Consider the following 15,808-nt stretch of genomic DNA (forward strand, 5'->3'; position numbering starts at 1 on the left):
TATGGCCTTTTTTCCCAGGCACTTGTCCTTGGGATCCTGGAAGTCTCCCACAATTTTTTTCTTTGGACTCTTCCTGGTCCTGGAGCTTCTTGGCTCACTTCCTTAGTTTTCTATCTACCATTTCATGTTATGGCCTCTCCTGGTCTTGTTGGGTCACATGGTTCTCTTGCACCTGTGCGCCCAACTTTTTGCATGAGATTTCCTTTCCACCCTCGGGGACTGCTTTGGGACGTACCATGGTGCCGTGTCCCCCAATGACATTAACGAGAAAATTGGATTTTTGTACTTACCGTAAAATCCCTTTTTCGTTCAATTCATTGGGGGACACAGATCCCACCCTTTGATCTCATTTCTCTTTCTGTAAACAGGCTGCTGTTCTTGTTCCTTCCCCGGTCCAGGACATGTTGGTTCTTTGCTTTTGTTTCTCTCTCCCACTGCTATTGGCACCAACTGATTAGCCTAGTGTCTGTGGAGAGGGTATAGCCCACCTGAGTGTCACCTCCTAGTGGTAGCTGGGCGTATACCCATGGTGGTGCCGCCCCCCCAATGAATAGAACGAGAAAGTGATTTTACGGTAAGTATAAAAATCCAATTTTTAACCCTTTGGTGTAGCCCTAACGGCAAGGATAATTCCTCCCCAGTTGTTCCAGCAATGAGAACTTATTTTTTTCTTCAATGTAGCTGTATTAGAACTGTGCAGAAAGAGTTGTAGCTTTTATAGGAACCATTCTGTGTAACATATACCACACTAAATAATATTTTTGAGGGAGGTGGAAAATAAACAAAATTTTGCCACAGTTTTTTGGGATTTATTTTTTTGATGTTCACTGTGCAGTATAAATGTCGATTGTTTTTGCTATGGGCCATTATGATTACAGCGATTTCATAGAGTTTTATGTTGTACTGCTGTTTCACAATAAAAACAAGACCTGTAACATTTTTTATTTTTCCATTAATGTAACTGTATTAAGGCTTGTTTTTCGCAGGATGACTAAGTTTTAATTGGTGCCATTTTGGGCTACTTACCAAGTTTTGATCAATTTCAAATCTTGTTTTTATTTGGCACAGGTGTTATTTTTTTTTTACGCTATTTACCGAGGGATAAAAAACAAACATATAAATTCTATAACAATGGCTTTTACTGATCTTTTTATTTTCCAGTAATAAAACAAGGTATAGGAGGAAAAAAGGTTTTTAAAAAAAAAAAAAAAACATTTTACCACTGCAAGCTAAGTATTGAGTTTACAGTAGGTGCATAGACATGATTAGGTAAGCAGATGCTTATTTTTTTCCACTCCTCCTCTGGAGGGAAAAAAAAAAAAAGGGTGACAATCAAAAATAAGCTGTTCTCTACTTAATAAGGGAGGTGATAAAATTTCAAGTCACCCCTCCACTTGGGATGATCTAAAGCCATACAGGTGGAGGGACAGGTGGAGAATCTGCAAGCCTCACTTTCTAGCTTAGCACATCTTATGCTTGCCTCCAGTCAGCCCCTCATTTAGTCAAATTTTAGAAGTGGTGTGAAAAGTAGGTCAGGACTTCAGATTAGAATACCTTTAAGTCTCATTTATGATGTATGTTTTTTGTAGTTGCATCTACACATAATGCAACCCCCTGATGTACTTTTACAGACATAAGCGTACCTTACATTGCACTAAATATATTATTACTGTGTGCCATTTCTTAAATTTGGGGCAACGTCATAAAACAAAGGCAGACTTACAGTATAACGGTCATATATTTTTGGGGGACTATTGGGTGGGGTGATTAAGATCTCCTCAATTACCCCTTAATTCCACATTTCTGTTCCCTGTACTGCCGACTTTTACCTGTGCTTAAAATAGGGTTGCTATGCAGGGTCCGTCTATGTGTTGAAGGACGGAGGACGCAAAAGCACGCAGGGTGCAAGGTCACATTCCTGACAGCCAGGGACTGTAAGTAAATGATTAAAGCCAGGTCCTCCCCAGCAGCTGATAACAGTGCCTGGGCTGTGTGCACTTCTCCCTGTCCCTGCGCTTGGCAGACGCTCCCTCACTCAGCAGACTGGGACAATGCAGAGTCGAAGCAGCACAGACCAGGGAAGGGAGATCTGCCGTCTGCTCAGTGTATAAATGAAAGCAACATGTGGTAAGAGGACCCCTTTGTGCTGCAGGAGATTAACCCTTTAGGAGGAGGGCTCTGGTTACTGACACTTTTGGGGGGCTATTGTTACTGGCTAGCGAGGGCAGGCGGGATTAGCCTCAGGGTGAGGGCAGTGGCGGCCATCTTAACTGAATAGTGAAATTGCAGTTTTATGCAGACTGGTTGCTAAGGGCTGAATCTTATTAAATATGGGGTAAGTCAGTCTAATAGTAACTGATTCTGGAATATGATGTTATTAGTAACTACATATATGAAAATTGAAATTAGGGTCCAAGTGTGACAGTTATCCTTTAAAACGGATACCAAAACCATGGCAAATGATAAATTCTCGCCCAATGTTTTTTTCCTTTACTTTATTTTGGATCCATAGGTGGAAAAACTGTTACCTTATATGAGGGACATATGTGATGGACATATCTTTTTCCAACCATTTTTAGACAATTTAAATGTTTATCATATTATGGCCAGATTAAGACGTTGTCCCTGTAACATACATGGTATTGCTGAAGATCCACTTATCAGCCTTCAGGCTCCAGTACTGTTGCTATTCTTGCTTGACCCTAATCTGTTACTGACGGATCTATTTCAGATTAATGAACTTGGACAGGTAAAAAATGGACGAGGAGTAGAAAAAAAACTGTCATATGTCATGACATGCATGAAATTTCCTGCCACTTATTTCGGGGAGGAAGGGGTATGCATATGCTCAAGCTGCTTGGTAGCCCTCTATATATCATACACATTTAACTATGAGATTAGGACGTGTCTTTGGGTAAATTGGGTAGCATACTGGGTTGTAATGCAGAACTGGAAATCCCTTTAAGTAAGTCAGTCTAATTTCACACTGGCGTTTTGGCTTTCCGTTTGTAAGATCCGTTTCAGGGCTCTCACAAGCAGTCCAATCGGATCAGTTTTGTTCTAATGCATTCTGAAAGAAAAGGGATCCACTCAGAATGCATCAGTTCAGTCTCCATTCCGCTTTGAAGGCGGACTGCTGGCAGCGTTTTGGTGTCCGTCTGACGAAACTGAGCTAAACGGATCCGTCCTGGCACACAATGTAAGTCAATGGGGACGGATCAGTTTTCTATGACACAATCTGGCACAATAGAAAACTGATCCGTCCTCCATTGACTTTGAATGGGGTTCAAGACGGATCCGGCTTGGCTATGTTAAAGAGAATACAAACGGATCTGTTCTGAACGGATGCAGACTGTTGTATTATCTGAACGGATCAGTCCATGACGGATCCGCATAAACCGCGAGTGTGAAATTAGCCTAATGAATAAGGACCCTTTAAACCATTTCTTTCTAACAATGAAAAGTACTGGATGATGATTTCCAATCTTATTGTGCCTTCAATTTCGTTTCCAAGACAAACGTTCTTTTCATTTTCTGCCAAGTATATCCCTCATCAGGAAAAATGGCCAGAGAGAGGGCTGGGGCCCTGCTCAAGGATTATGTTCTGCACACATTCAACAAATAAAGGGATGTCTGGTGGGCTCCAGCCTCCATTGTGCTGGGCTAATGATGTGCTAGGCTGTGGTGGCTGAGTGTGGAAAAGATGGTGCTTATTAGATGCATCCTGCAGAGTTTTCTAAATGTTAATACTATATTTAGGTTTTTTTTCTTTGCTGAAGACATGTCATTATTTACCCAAATGGAAAAACAGCCACTGCTGCCAGTGTAGTATACAGGAGAACTTTAGAAAATAATTTTTATTTTTTAACACCTTCATTACCAGGTCAAATTTCTGCACCTGAAATATTAACAGCACATATTCAGTCTGACCAACAATTAAAAGGGACTGTCACCAGTTCCTAACCCCCCCTTTTAAAACTATTGTTCTCTCCATGGTGCCCTTGTCATTACAAAGCTGTTGTTATAAGATAAATCCGCCATCTAGTTTTGATTAAAAAAAAAAAAAAAAAAAAAAAAAAAAAAAAAAAAAAAAATCGCTTTTATCTAACCTGTCAATCTTCTGGATAAGGTGCCCAGGGCGTTTCTGAAGGTCTGAATCTGCCGCTCGCCGCCGCCGCCGTTGGTGCCCAGCTCCTCCCCTGATCCTTTCAGCGCCGCCTGAATGTAAAAGAAATCCGCCTCCGGCTCTCCTCAGTGCCCCCTCCTCCTTTTCAAAGATCCCGCGCGTGCGCACAGGCCTGTGCCTGATGCGCCCGTGCGGACTTTTAGATTCTGCCTCGTTGAGCGAAGCGCGCGTTCGCGCATGTTCGCGCGCACTTCGCTAAACGAGGCAGAATCTAAAAGTCCGCACGGGCGCATCAGGCACAGGCCTGTGTGCACGCGCGGGATCTTTGAAAAGGAGGAGGGGGCACTGAGGAGAGCCGGAGGCGGATTTCATTACATCCAGGTGGCGCTGAAAAGATCATGGGAGGAGCTGGGCACCAACGGCGGCGGCGGAGAGCGGCAGATTCAGACCATCAGAAACGCCCTGGGCACCTTATCCAGAAGATTGACAGGTTAGATAAAAGCGATTTTTATCAAAACTAGACGGCGGATTTATCTTATAACAACAGCTTTGTAATGACAAGGGCACCATGGAGAGAACAATAGTTTTAAAAGGGGGGGTTAGAAACTGGTGACAGAGTCCCTTTAAAGGTTGGGCTTTTCTGTATTAAACAACTCACCTGGAAATAAACATTTTACACTTTTTCAGTTTTTTACCACTTTTTAGTATATTTGCCTTTGCTTTAACAACGAACATTTGGCACAACATTGTCAGGGATTCATTACAGGGAGTGCAGAATTATTAGGCAAATGAGTATTTTGACCACATCATCCTCTTTATGCATGTTGTCTTACTCCAAGCTGTATAGGCTCGAAAGCCTACTACCAATTAAGCATATTAGGTGATGTGCATCTCTGTAATGAGAAGGGGTGTGGTCTAATGACATCAACACCCTATATCAGGTGTGCATAATTATTAGGCAACTTCCTTTCCTTTGGCAAAATGGGTCAAAAGAAGGACTTGACAGGCTCAGAAAAGTCAAAAATAGTGAGATATCTTGCAGAGGGATGCAGCACTCTTAAAATTGCAAAGCTTCTGAAGCGTGATCATCGAACAATCAAGCGTTTCATTCAAAATAGTCAACAGGGTCGCAAGAAGCGTGTGGAAAATCCAAGGCGCAAAATAACTGCCCATGAACTGAGAAAAGTCAAGCGTGCAGCTGCCAAGATGCCACTTGCCACCAGTTTGGCCATATTTCAGAGCTGCAACATCACTGGAGTGCCCAAAAGCACAAGGTGTGCAATACTCAGAGACATGGCCAAGGTAAGAAAGGCTAAAAGACGACCACCACTGAACAAGACACACAAGCTAAAACGTCAAGACTGGGCCAAGAAATATCTCAAGACTGATTCTTCTAAGGTTTTATGGACTGATGAAATGAGAGTGAGTCTTGATGGGCCAGATGGATGGGCCCGTGGCTGGATTGGTAAAGGGCAGAGAGCTCCAGTCTGACTCAGACGCCAGCAAGGTGGAGGTGGAGTACTGGTTTGGGCTGGTATCAAAGATGAGCTTGTGGGGCCTTTTCGGGTTGAGGATGGAGTGAAGCTCAACTTCCAGTCCTACTGCCAGTTTCTGGAAGACACCTTCTTCAAGCAGTGGTACAGGAAGAAGTCTGCATCCTTCAAGAAAAACATGATTTTCATGCAGGACAATGCTCCATCACACGCGTCCAAGTACTCCACAGCGTGGCTGGCATGAAAGGGTATAAAAGAAGAAAAACTAATGACATGGCCTCCTTGTTCACCTGATCTGAACCCCATTGAGAACCTGTGGTCCATCATCAAATGTGAGATTTACAAGGAGGGAAAACAGTACACCTCTCTGAACAGTGTCTGGGAGGCTGTGGTTGCTGCTGCACGCAATGTTGATGGTGAACAGATCAAAACACTGACAGAATCCATGGATGGCAGGCTTTTGAGTGTCCTTGCAAAGAAAGGTGGCTATATTGGTCACTGATTTGTTTTTGAATGTCAGAAATGTATATTTGTGAATGTTGAGATGTTATATTAGTTTCACAGGTAAAAATAAATAATGGAAATGGGTATATATTTGTTTTTTGTTAAGTTGCCTAATAATTATGCACAGTAATAGTCACCTGCACACACAGATATCCCCCTAAAATAGCTAAAACTAAAAACAAACTAAAAACTACTTCCAAAAATATTCAGCTTTGATATTAATGAGTTTTTTGGGTTCATTGAGAACAAAAATACAACTTGCCTAATAATTCTGCACTCCCTGTATATAGAAAGACTTTGATGTATGGAAAGCAAAGTGACCTAAAAAAAAAAAACATGCTCATGAGAAGTGTACCTAAATTTTACACTTATTTTTTTTTTACTTTTCCATGCAAAATAGGTGACTGAAGTCCAGGTGCCTATCACACTTCAGAATACGTGCTCCCATAAAGTGCTGGAGTATGGATCCCCTGTGGCCATACTAAGCGCTGTTCAGCTAAAGGCTAGCACACATGGGCAATGTCAGGCTTGAGCAAAGCGGGCACAATCAGGAGAGTGATTTCTTATGTGAGCTCCTGCCCTGCACTTGCTCAGCTCAACTCTGCTTAAAGTCTGCATACCACAACAGTACAAGCTATTAGCAGAGCTGAGAGGAACGAGGACAAGGCTGGAGCTCACAGGTGAAAAACCAATGACGGAATAGCCCATTACCACCCCCAAAATTGTGTCACCAAGAATACCATTTGTCCTGTAAAAAAATGAAGCCCTCATGTGGCTACATAGACAGAAAAATAAAAAAGTTATGACAAAATAAAAATTGAAAATAATCAAGAGTTTTGTTTTTTTCCTTTGAATAAAAATTGTATGCAATGTCCAGAGTGGGTTGTTTTAGCCACTGAAAGGTTAAAGGGATTCTCCAAGGTTAGAAAAATATGGATGCCTCTTCCAAAACAACCCACGCCCGCATGTGGTACTGAAGCTGAAGACAGCTGAGCTGCAATACCAGACACAGCCCATAAACATATGCTGTTTGAGGAAGACAGCAGCCATGTTTTTCTACTTTGGACAACTACTTTAACAGAAGATAAAACTATTATTACACAGGACATCTGCTGAACACAAGGGTTAGTTAGTTTTTCTTCAGCCATAAAACATCTGTTATGAAGAGTTTGGACGCTTGTCTTGAATCAACATCCACCATTCTGCAATAAGCCCTTTTTAATGGCTGCCGAAGAGAAAGTTTGGGGGGGGGGGGGAGGTTACTCTACAAATGCGAATAAATTTGTTCTCTCTCAGGCCATTTTAACAGTCTGATATGTACTTCATACAGATCTCCCACATAAGCAGTCACCTGTGACTAGGGTTTGACGATATCAAAAACATTCCCACGATAATGATATTAAGAAATTTATCGCGATAACGATATATATCGCGATAAATGCCCATTTAGAAGACAAAAAAAAACACTTGGGGCCACAAGGAGACTTTACACTGTATGGGGGCAGCCACAAGGAGACGTTACACTGTATGGGGGCAGCCACAAGGAGACATTACACTGTATGGGGGCAGCCACAAGGAGACGTTTTACTGTATGGGGGCAGCCACAAGGAGACGTTACACTGTATGGGGACAGCCAGGCAGCCACAAGGAGACGTTATACTGTATGGGGACAGCCAGGCAGCCACAAGGAGACGTTATACTGTATGGGGACAGCCAGGCAGCCACAAGGAGACGTTATACTGTATGGGGACAGCCAGGCAGCCACAAGGAGACGTTATACTGTATGGGGACAGCCAGGCAGCCACAAGGAGACGTTTTACTGTATGGGGGCAGCCACAAGGAGACGTTTTACTGTATGGGGGCAGCCACAAGGAGACGTTACACTGTATGGGGACAGCCAGGCAGCCACAAGGAGACGTTACACTGTATGGGGACAGCCAGGCAGCCACAAGGAGACGTTATACTGTATGGGGACAGCCAGGCAGCCACAAGGAGACGTTATACTGTATGGGGACAGCCAGGCAGCCACAAGGAGATGTTAATTGTTATACATTTATACAGGGAGTGCAGAATTATTAGGCAAGTTGTATTTTTGAGGATTAATTTTATTATTGAACAACAACCATGTTCTCAATGAACCCAAAAAACTCATTAATATCAAAGCTGAATATTTTTGGAAGTAGTTTTTAGTTTTAGCTATTTTAGGGGGATATCTGTGTGTGCAGGTGACTATTACTGTACATAATTTTTAGGCAACTTAACAAAAAAACAAATATATACCCATTTCAATTATTTATTTTTACCAGTGAAACCAATATAACATCTCAACATTCACAAATATACACGTCTGAGTCGGACTGGAGCTCTCTGCCCTTTACCAATCCAGCCACGGGCCCATCCATCTGGCCCATCAAGACTCACTCTCATTTCATCAGTCCATAAAACCTTAGAAAAATCAGTCTTGAGATATTTCTTGGCCCAGTCTTGACGTTTCAGCTTGTGTTTCTTGTTCAGTGGTGGTCATCTTTCAGCCTTTCTTACCTTGGCCATGTCTCTGAGTATTGCACACCTTGTGCTTTTGGGCACTCCAGTGATGTTGCAGCTCTGAAATATGGCCAAACTGGTGGCAAGTGGCATCTTGGCAGCTGCACGCTTGACTTTTCTCAGTTCATGGGCAGTTATTTTGCGCCTTGGATTTTCCACACGCTTCTTGCGACCCTGTTGACTATTTTGAATGAAACGCTTTATTGTTCGATGATCACGCTTCAGAAGCTTTGCAATTTTAAGAGTGCTGCATCCCTCTGCAAGATATCTCACTATTTTTGACTTTTCTGAGCCTGTCAAGTCCTTCTTTTGACCCATTTTGCCAAAGAAAAGGAAGTTGCCTAATAATTATGCACACCTGATATAGGGTGTTGATGTCATTAGACCACACCCCTTCTCATTACAGAGATGCACATCACCTAATATGCTTAATTGGTAGTAGGCTTTCAAGCCTATACAGCTTGGAGTAAGACAACATGCATAAAGAGGATGATGTGGTCAAAATACTCATTTGCCTAATAATTCTGCACGTAGTGTATGTCATTTTTCACCATTTCGGGTATCTGTAACTAGTCAATTGACTTCTAGTAACAACAAAAACATTACAGGGTTAATTCTGTACCGGAACGAATATAGTAGGGATGTCCCGATACCATTTTTTTTTTAGACCGAGTACTAGTACCGATACTTTTATTTAAGTACTCACCGATACCAATTATAACAATTAAAAAAATAACATTTATTTTGTGACCACTGACCAACCAAAAGGCCTCTGATCAGCCCCCTCTGGTAACTCAACCACCCCCCCTAGTATTAATCATTGGTGGCAGTGGCCACAGGGTCCCCCTCCTCCCCCCATCATTGGTGGCAGTGGGCAGTGCGCCCCCCCCCCAGTATTAATCATTGGTGGCAGTGGCCGCAGGGTCCTCCCCCCCCCCCCCCATCATTGGTGGCAGTGGGCAGTTTCGCTCCTTCTTCTGTCTGTGCGGCGCATTGCTAATGCTTATAGCATTAGCAATGCGCCGCACAGACCTATGAGAAGGAGCGCCCGGCGGCCACGGCGCACGCGAGTATAATGCTGCTCACTAACATACCATGGCAGCCAGGACTTCAGTAACGTCCTGGCTGCCATGGTAACCGATCGCAGCCCCAGCATTACACTGCTGGGACTCCGATCGGAACTGCCCACTGCCACCAATGATGGGGGGGGAGTGGCACCCTGTGGCCACTGTCACCAATGATTAATACTGGGGAGGGAGGGGGGGGGGGGGGCGCACTGCCCACTGCCACCAATGCAGAGACTGAAGAACATTACTGGCACCCGACCTCTGACCGGACGCTGTGATCCGCGCAATTAACCCCTCAGGTGCCACACCTGAGGGGTTAATTGCACGGATCACAGCGTCCTCTCAGGAGGTTGGGTGCTGGGAATGCGAGTCACAGAATTCTTCCCCCACGCCGAACTGCTGAGAGCGCCGCCGCAAGCCTCGCCTGTCATCTGATTCCGACGTTAGTAGCATTATGGGAGCCTGCATGGAGGAGCCGGGGTAGCCGCTGCGGGCAGCAATTGGTATAGAATCATGCTGGGGCGGGCGGCCGCAGATTTTGAAGCGGTCAGCGCACATGACCGCTTCTATGATGTCACAAAATGCCGAGGTAAATAGGAAACAGCGATATCGCCATATCGCTGTTTTTTTAATACCGCGGTATATCGTGATACCAGTATATCGCCCAACTCTACCTGTGAGCTTACATCTAGTGTATATGTATGCCTTAAAGGGAATCTGTCAGCTCCAGAACACCCCCAAACTGGAGTAAGTGGTGTATAATGTAAGTGATGCTGAGCCCGGTTATGTAATTTTATTCTAAACTAAATGAGTTACTCAAACACCTTCAATTGCTTTTCAATGACTTTTGTCTCAAGATAACGCGATGAGTTAAGAAATTTGAGCTTGAGCGCTAACCCTGCTACATCTGTAGCTCACCAAGCAAGCATGCTTTTTGCTTTTAGTCATAAAGGAGTTTGTTTTATAGGAAATGGTGTCAAAAGTTTTTCTCAAAGTAAGTCAACCAACAGGCAGTATGAAATTGACAAAAGTGTCAGACGGCACACACTGGGCCCAACATATTGGGCACTTAAATGTCTTATCTGTAGAAAATTTTAATTTTGCATGGTCCTCTGCTTATAAATTTCTAAAAATAACTGTGGTGTCAAAATGCTCAATCCATGCTCCTCAATAACTTGTGGGGTCTAGTTTCAAAATGAGCTCCCTTTATTAGAAATTTCCCCTGTATGGGTACCATTCCAGCAAAATCTATGCTCCAAAAGTCAAACGGTGCTCCTTCCATTCTGAGCCCTACCGTGTGCCCATACAGCAGCTTACGCCCACATTTATGGCATTTCTGCACACAGTAGAACGCACCTATCAATTCAAGAAATGTGGTGCGAGTCTCTGATGGGACCAGCTGGGCACACCATATTGGGCACTGAAATGCTATATTTGTGGAAAAATTTCAATTTTCATTTTGCGCAGAGCATTCATTTCTGCGACGAAATGGTCACTCCACCTCTTGGTAAATTCTGTGACGGGTGTGGTTTCTAAAAGGGGGTCACTTCACCTCAGAGCCTCTACAGTTGTCGAGGTGCTGTATAAATTACCAAACTAGGCCTCAAATGGCAATGGTACTCTCTCTTCTGAACCCTGCAATGTGCCCAAACAGCAGATTATGACCACAGAGGATATTGCACTAAAATAACTTCAGCACAAACAAGAAGTGTGTTGCAAATCAAAGATGTGTTTTATTCAGAAGTGGCCGTACACATTTGTCAGTGACGTTTCGGTCTTTTTCAGATTAGTGCCGCTGGTAGAGTCAGAGAAAGTAGTAGGAAGATGCAGTCAAGTAAATGTGTGGGTTCACGCTGTAGGGAATGGCATGAACCTACACATGCACTTGAGCACATCTTCCTGCTACTTTGCCAACGACATTTGTCTGAAGAAGGCCGGAAGGCCGAAACATCACTAACTAATGTGTACAGTCGCTTCTGAATAATCCACATCTTTGACTTGCAACACTACTTCTTCGTACTGAAGTTATTTTAGCGTATTACGACGGAGTGGGAACCCTACTTCTAGCACCACCAGCAGTGTGCCACAAGCTTTTCATCAACCACATAGGGGATATTGTCGCACTCGGGAAAAATTATATAACATTTGGGGAGCTTTTTCTCCTATTACCACTTTTGAAAATGTAACATTTAAGGCTAACATTTAAAAAAAGAAATTCTATGAAACACCTATGGCTTCAAGCCAATCACTATACATCAAGGAATTCCTTAAAGGGTTTAGTTTCCAAAATGGGGTAAACTTTTGGGTTTTTACATTATACTCGTACCTCAGGGGCTCTGCAAATGTGGCATTGCACACGAGAACCATTCCAGTGAATTTTGCCCTCCAAAAGCCAAATGATGCTCCTTCCCTTCTGAGCCACATAAGAGGAGTTGCCGTATTCAGGAAAAAATGCATAACAAATTATGGGGTTCTTCTTCTCCTGTTACCCCTTGTGAAAATGAAACATCTGAGACTAAAGCAACATTTCATTGGAAGAAATTAAATTTTTCATTTTAACAGCCGAATGTTATAAATTCTATGAAACGCTTGTTGGGTCAAAGTGCTCAGTACACCCCTTAAAAATTCCTTGGGTGGTGTAGTTTCCAAAATGTGGCCACTTTTTGGGGTTTTCCACTCTATGGGTACCTAAGAGTCTCTTCAAATGCAACATGGCACCTAAAGACCATTCCAGCAAAATCTGCCCTCCAAAAACCAAACGGTGCTCCTTCCCTGTTGAACATTCTCTTGTGCAAATACAGCAGTTACGACCACATATGGGGCGTTTCTGTAAACTGCAGAACCATGGTAATAAATATTGAGCTATGAGTTAGGCCTCTTTCACACTTGCGTTGTCCGGATCCGGCGTGTACTCCCCTTGCCGGAATTACACGCCGGATCCAGAAAAACGCAAGTGAACTGAAAGCATTTGAAGACGGATCCGTCTTCAAAATGCGTTCAGTGTTGCTATGGCAGCCAGGACGCTATCAAAGTCCTGGTTGCCATAGTAGGAGCGGGGAGCGGGGGAGCGGTATACTTACAGTCCGCGCGGCTCCCGGGGCGCTCCAGAGTGACATCAGAGCGACCCATGCGCATGGATGACGTGCCATGCGATCACGTGATCCATGCGCGTGGGGCGCCCTGACGTCACTCTGGAGCGCCCCGGGAGCCGCACGGACGGTAAGTATGCTGCTCCCCCGCTCCCCGCTACACTTTACCATGGCTGCCAGGACTTTAGCGTCCCGGCAGCCATGGTAACCATTCAGAAAAAGCTAAACGTCGGATTCGGCCTTGCGGCAAGTCTTCAGGATTTTTGGCCGGAGCAAAAAGCGCAGCATGCTGCGGTATTTTCTCCGGCCAAAAAACGTTCCGTTCCGGAACTGAAGACATCCTGATGCATCCTGAACGGATTTCACTCCATTCAGAATGCATTAGGGGATAAAATTGATCAGGATTCTTCCGGCATAGAGCCCCGACGACGGAACTCTATGCCGGAAGAAAAGAACGCAGGTGTGAAAGAGCCCTAAGCACTACATGAGCAAAACATGTCAGCCATGGAGTTTTAACATGTTAAATAAAAAGTTACGTTGTATTACGTTTAAAAAAAAAAAAGAAATTCTATGCCAGAGGTCTGAGGAAGGATCCGTGCCGCCCTACAGTGGCCAAGGACACAGTTTACACCATCTGCCACTGGTTGAGCTGTGCTTATTTTCTTTTGTTCATAATAAATATTGAGGTTTGTTTTTGGTTACAGGGAATAATGGAATAAAACTGAAAATCTACAAACATTTTTTAAATTTCACCTCACTTTTGCTTTAATGCCTGTGAAGCAAAGGGTTAATAAAGTTTGAAAAATCTGTATTGAATAATTTGAACGGTGAAGTTTCTAAAATGGGGTCATTTATGGGTGGTTTGTATTATGTAGCCCCACTGAGTCACTTCAGAACTGAATTAGTCCTTAAAAAAAACTTGGAGGCACATTTATTACAACCGGCGTTTTAGACCCCGGTCTTAATAAACCCCTAATGTTGGTGGTGGATCCGTAAGTAAGATAAGAATTGAGCTTTAATGAGTGTTTATAATGTTAGAGAGCAGAGATAAGGAGCCCGTCAGCTCCCTGCCTGACCAAGCAGAGAGAGAATACAGATCCTGCTAGTAGATAAACCCAAACCTGTGCACGGAAAAGGTCTCATCATTTTATCATCTTTTTTTAAGACCAACTGAAAAAATTCCTTAGCTAAAAATTAGTGCAATGCAATAATAATAAAAAAATTACTACCAAAGGTGACCCTAGCTGTTAAAACTGGCTGTACCTGGAAGGGGTTAATACTTTTACATACCTTATTTCTGTCCTGTACAACCAATACTTTCCCAGAAGCTTCATCCAAAACAGCACCTAGAAAAGATTACCAATGATATTATGTTCCTAGATTGGGTAATGCAAGCAACAAACAAAACAGGCTGGCTTCTATTAAGACTCACAGTTGGATTATATTTTTGGGAGCTGTGCCATCACTTTTGGGTTCGGGCCGTGTTACACAGCTTGCACCCCACTCTAAAAGCTCTGATCATAAGTTACTTTTCCACTCCATGGTACTGGCTCTACCCTACTCTACTTTCCTCTACTTGGGTTTCGTACCAGGTACTTGGTTTTCCACAGTGGATATGGTACCCCTCAATGCAGCAGTGTATAATGAGTCTCTCAAACCAATCACTAGTGAGCAGTGTGGTCACATGACCTTCATGGCACCGGACTGGCTAGCATAGAACCTCCTTGGATGTGGTACCAAGGAAGTATAGCGTGTTCAACTGCCCTATTGGGCGTTAGAACAAAAAAAAAAAAAAAAGAAAACTGTAAAATTACCCTTTTTCACTTAAAAACACCTTTAATTATGTAAATACACACACTATACAGAATTGGTATTGATGCATCTGCAATGACCCATAAAATAAAATCATCACAATTTTTATCCTGTGGAGTAAAACACTGTAAAAAAAAAAAAAAAAAAAAAAAAAAAAAAAAAAACACAACAACATAAAACATTTCAAAGTTGCAGTTTTTTGTTGATTCCAGAAGATTGGGGATAACTGTTAGGCTACATTCACACGTCAGTATTTTTCTATAATCCGAATTTCGGTCCGTTTTTTGCGGATCCGTTGTTCCTGAAAATGTTTCCGTATGTCATCCGTTTTTTGCGGATCCGCAAAAAACGGAAACATGTATACATTTCAATAATCAAATAAAGTTGTTTGGATTTCTTTGAAAAAATAAAAAAAAATTTGCTGTGTTTCCAGGAACGGATTCCGCAAAAAACGGAAGACATACAGAATGACATCCGAATGTCTTCCGTTTTTTGCGGAACCATTGACTTTGCATTGTACCAGGATCCGATTTTTCAGGAACATAATAGGACATGTTTTATATTTAAACGGACATGCGGAACGGAACAACGGAAACGGACAGCACACATTGTGCTGTCCGATTTTTTCCAGGACCCATTGAAAATGAATGGGTCCTGATCTGGTCCTGATCTGTTCCGCAAAAAACGGAACAGATCAGGAAAGAAAAAACAGACGTGTGAATGGACCCTTAGATCAGTGGAAGTTCGAATGCTGTAACCACCACCACTAATGAGAATGGGGGTCCTGTGTGGCCCACATGAATAGAGAGTAGAGTGGCCAGACGTCCGGTTTTCTGGCTCCCTGTCCTCCGCCTGGCGCAGAGCCTGGGCGAACACAGGAATGTCCACCCTTTCAGTGGCTGACTGAGGGGGAGAGAAGCACTGGGGGCATGGTTGGTGAGGCCCGGCTTTCTGGGGTGGGTGAAGCCAGTGGCCACCCTAATGGAGAGGCAGTTGAGAACGATAGCTTCTTCTCCATTCATCTCTAGAGGACTGCAAGAATTAGCTGAGTACAAGAGCTTGGCCATCTCCAGGAGACCCATAGAGCTTATATGAAGCTTATATGAAGTGGTAGTGCGCATGCTCAACTACCAACCGCCAGTTCATTCATTGTGTAGGTTCTCGTGAGCAGTG

At 43.4% G+C, this 15,808-nt stretch overlaps 1 protein-coding gene across 2 annotated transcripts in view; it reads right to left on the reverse strand.

The window, feature by feature from the left end:
* NUDT6 (nudix hydrolase 6) overlaps positions 1 to 15,808 on the reverse strand; it is a 55,192-nt gene that overhangs the window by 25,661 nt on the left and 13,723 nt on the right. For both annotated transcript variants that reach the window (XM_044302199.1, XM_044302206.1), the window contains exon 3: positions 14,114 to 14,169. In XM_044302199.1, the coding sequence (XP_044158134.1) occupies positions 14,114 to 14,169 (56 nt within the window). The remainder of the gene's footprint in view (positions 1 to 14,113; positions 14,170 to 15,808) is intronic.

Source organism: Bufo gargarizans, chromosome 1 (assembly GCF_014858855.1).
Source record: "Bufo gargarizans isolate SCDJY-AF-19 chromosome 1, ASM1485885v1, whole genome shotgun sequence".
In the NCBI taxonomy this organism is placed as follows: domain Eukaryota; kingdom Metazoa; phylum Chordata; class Amphibia; order Anura; family Bufonidae; genus Bufo; species Bufo gargarizans.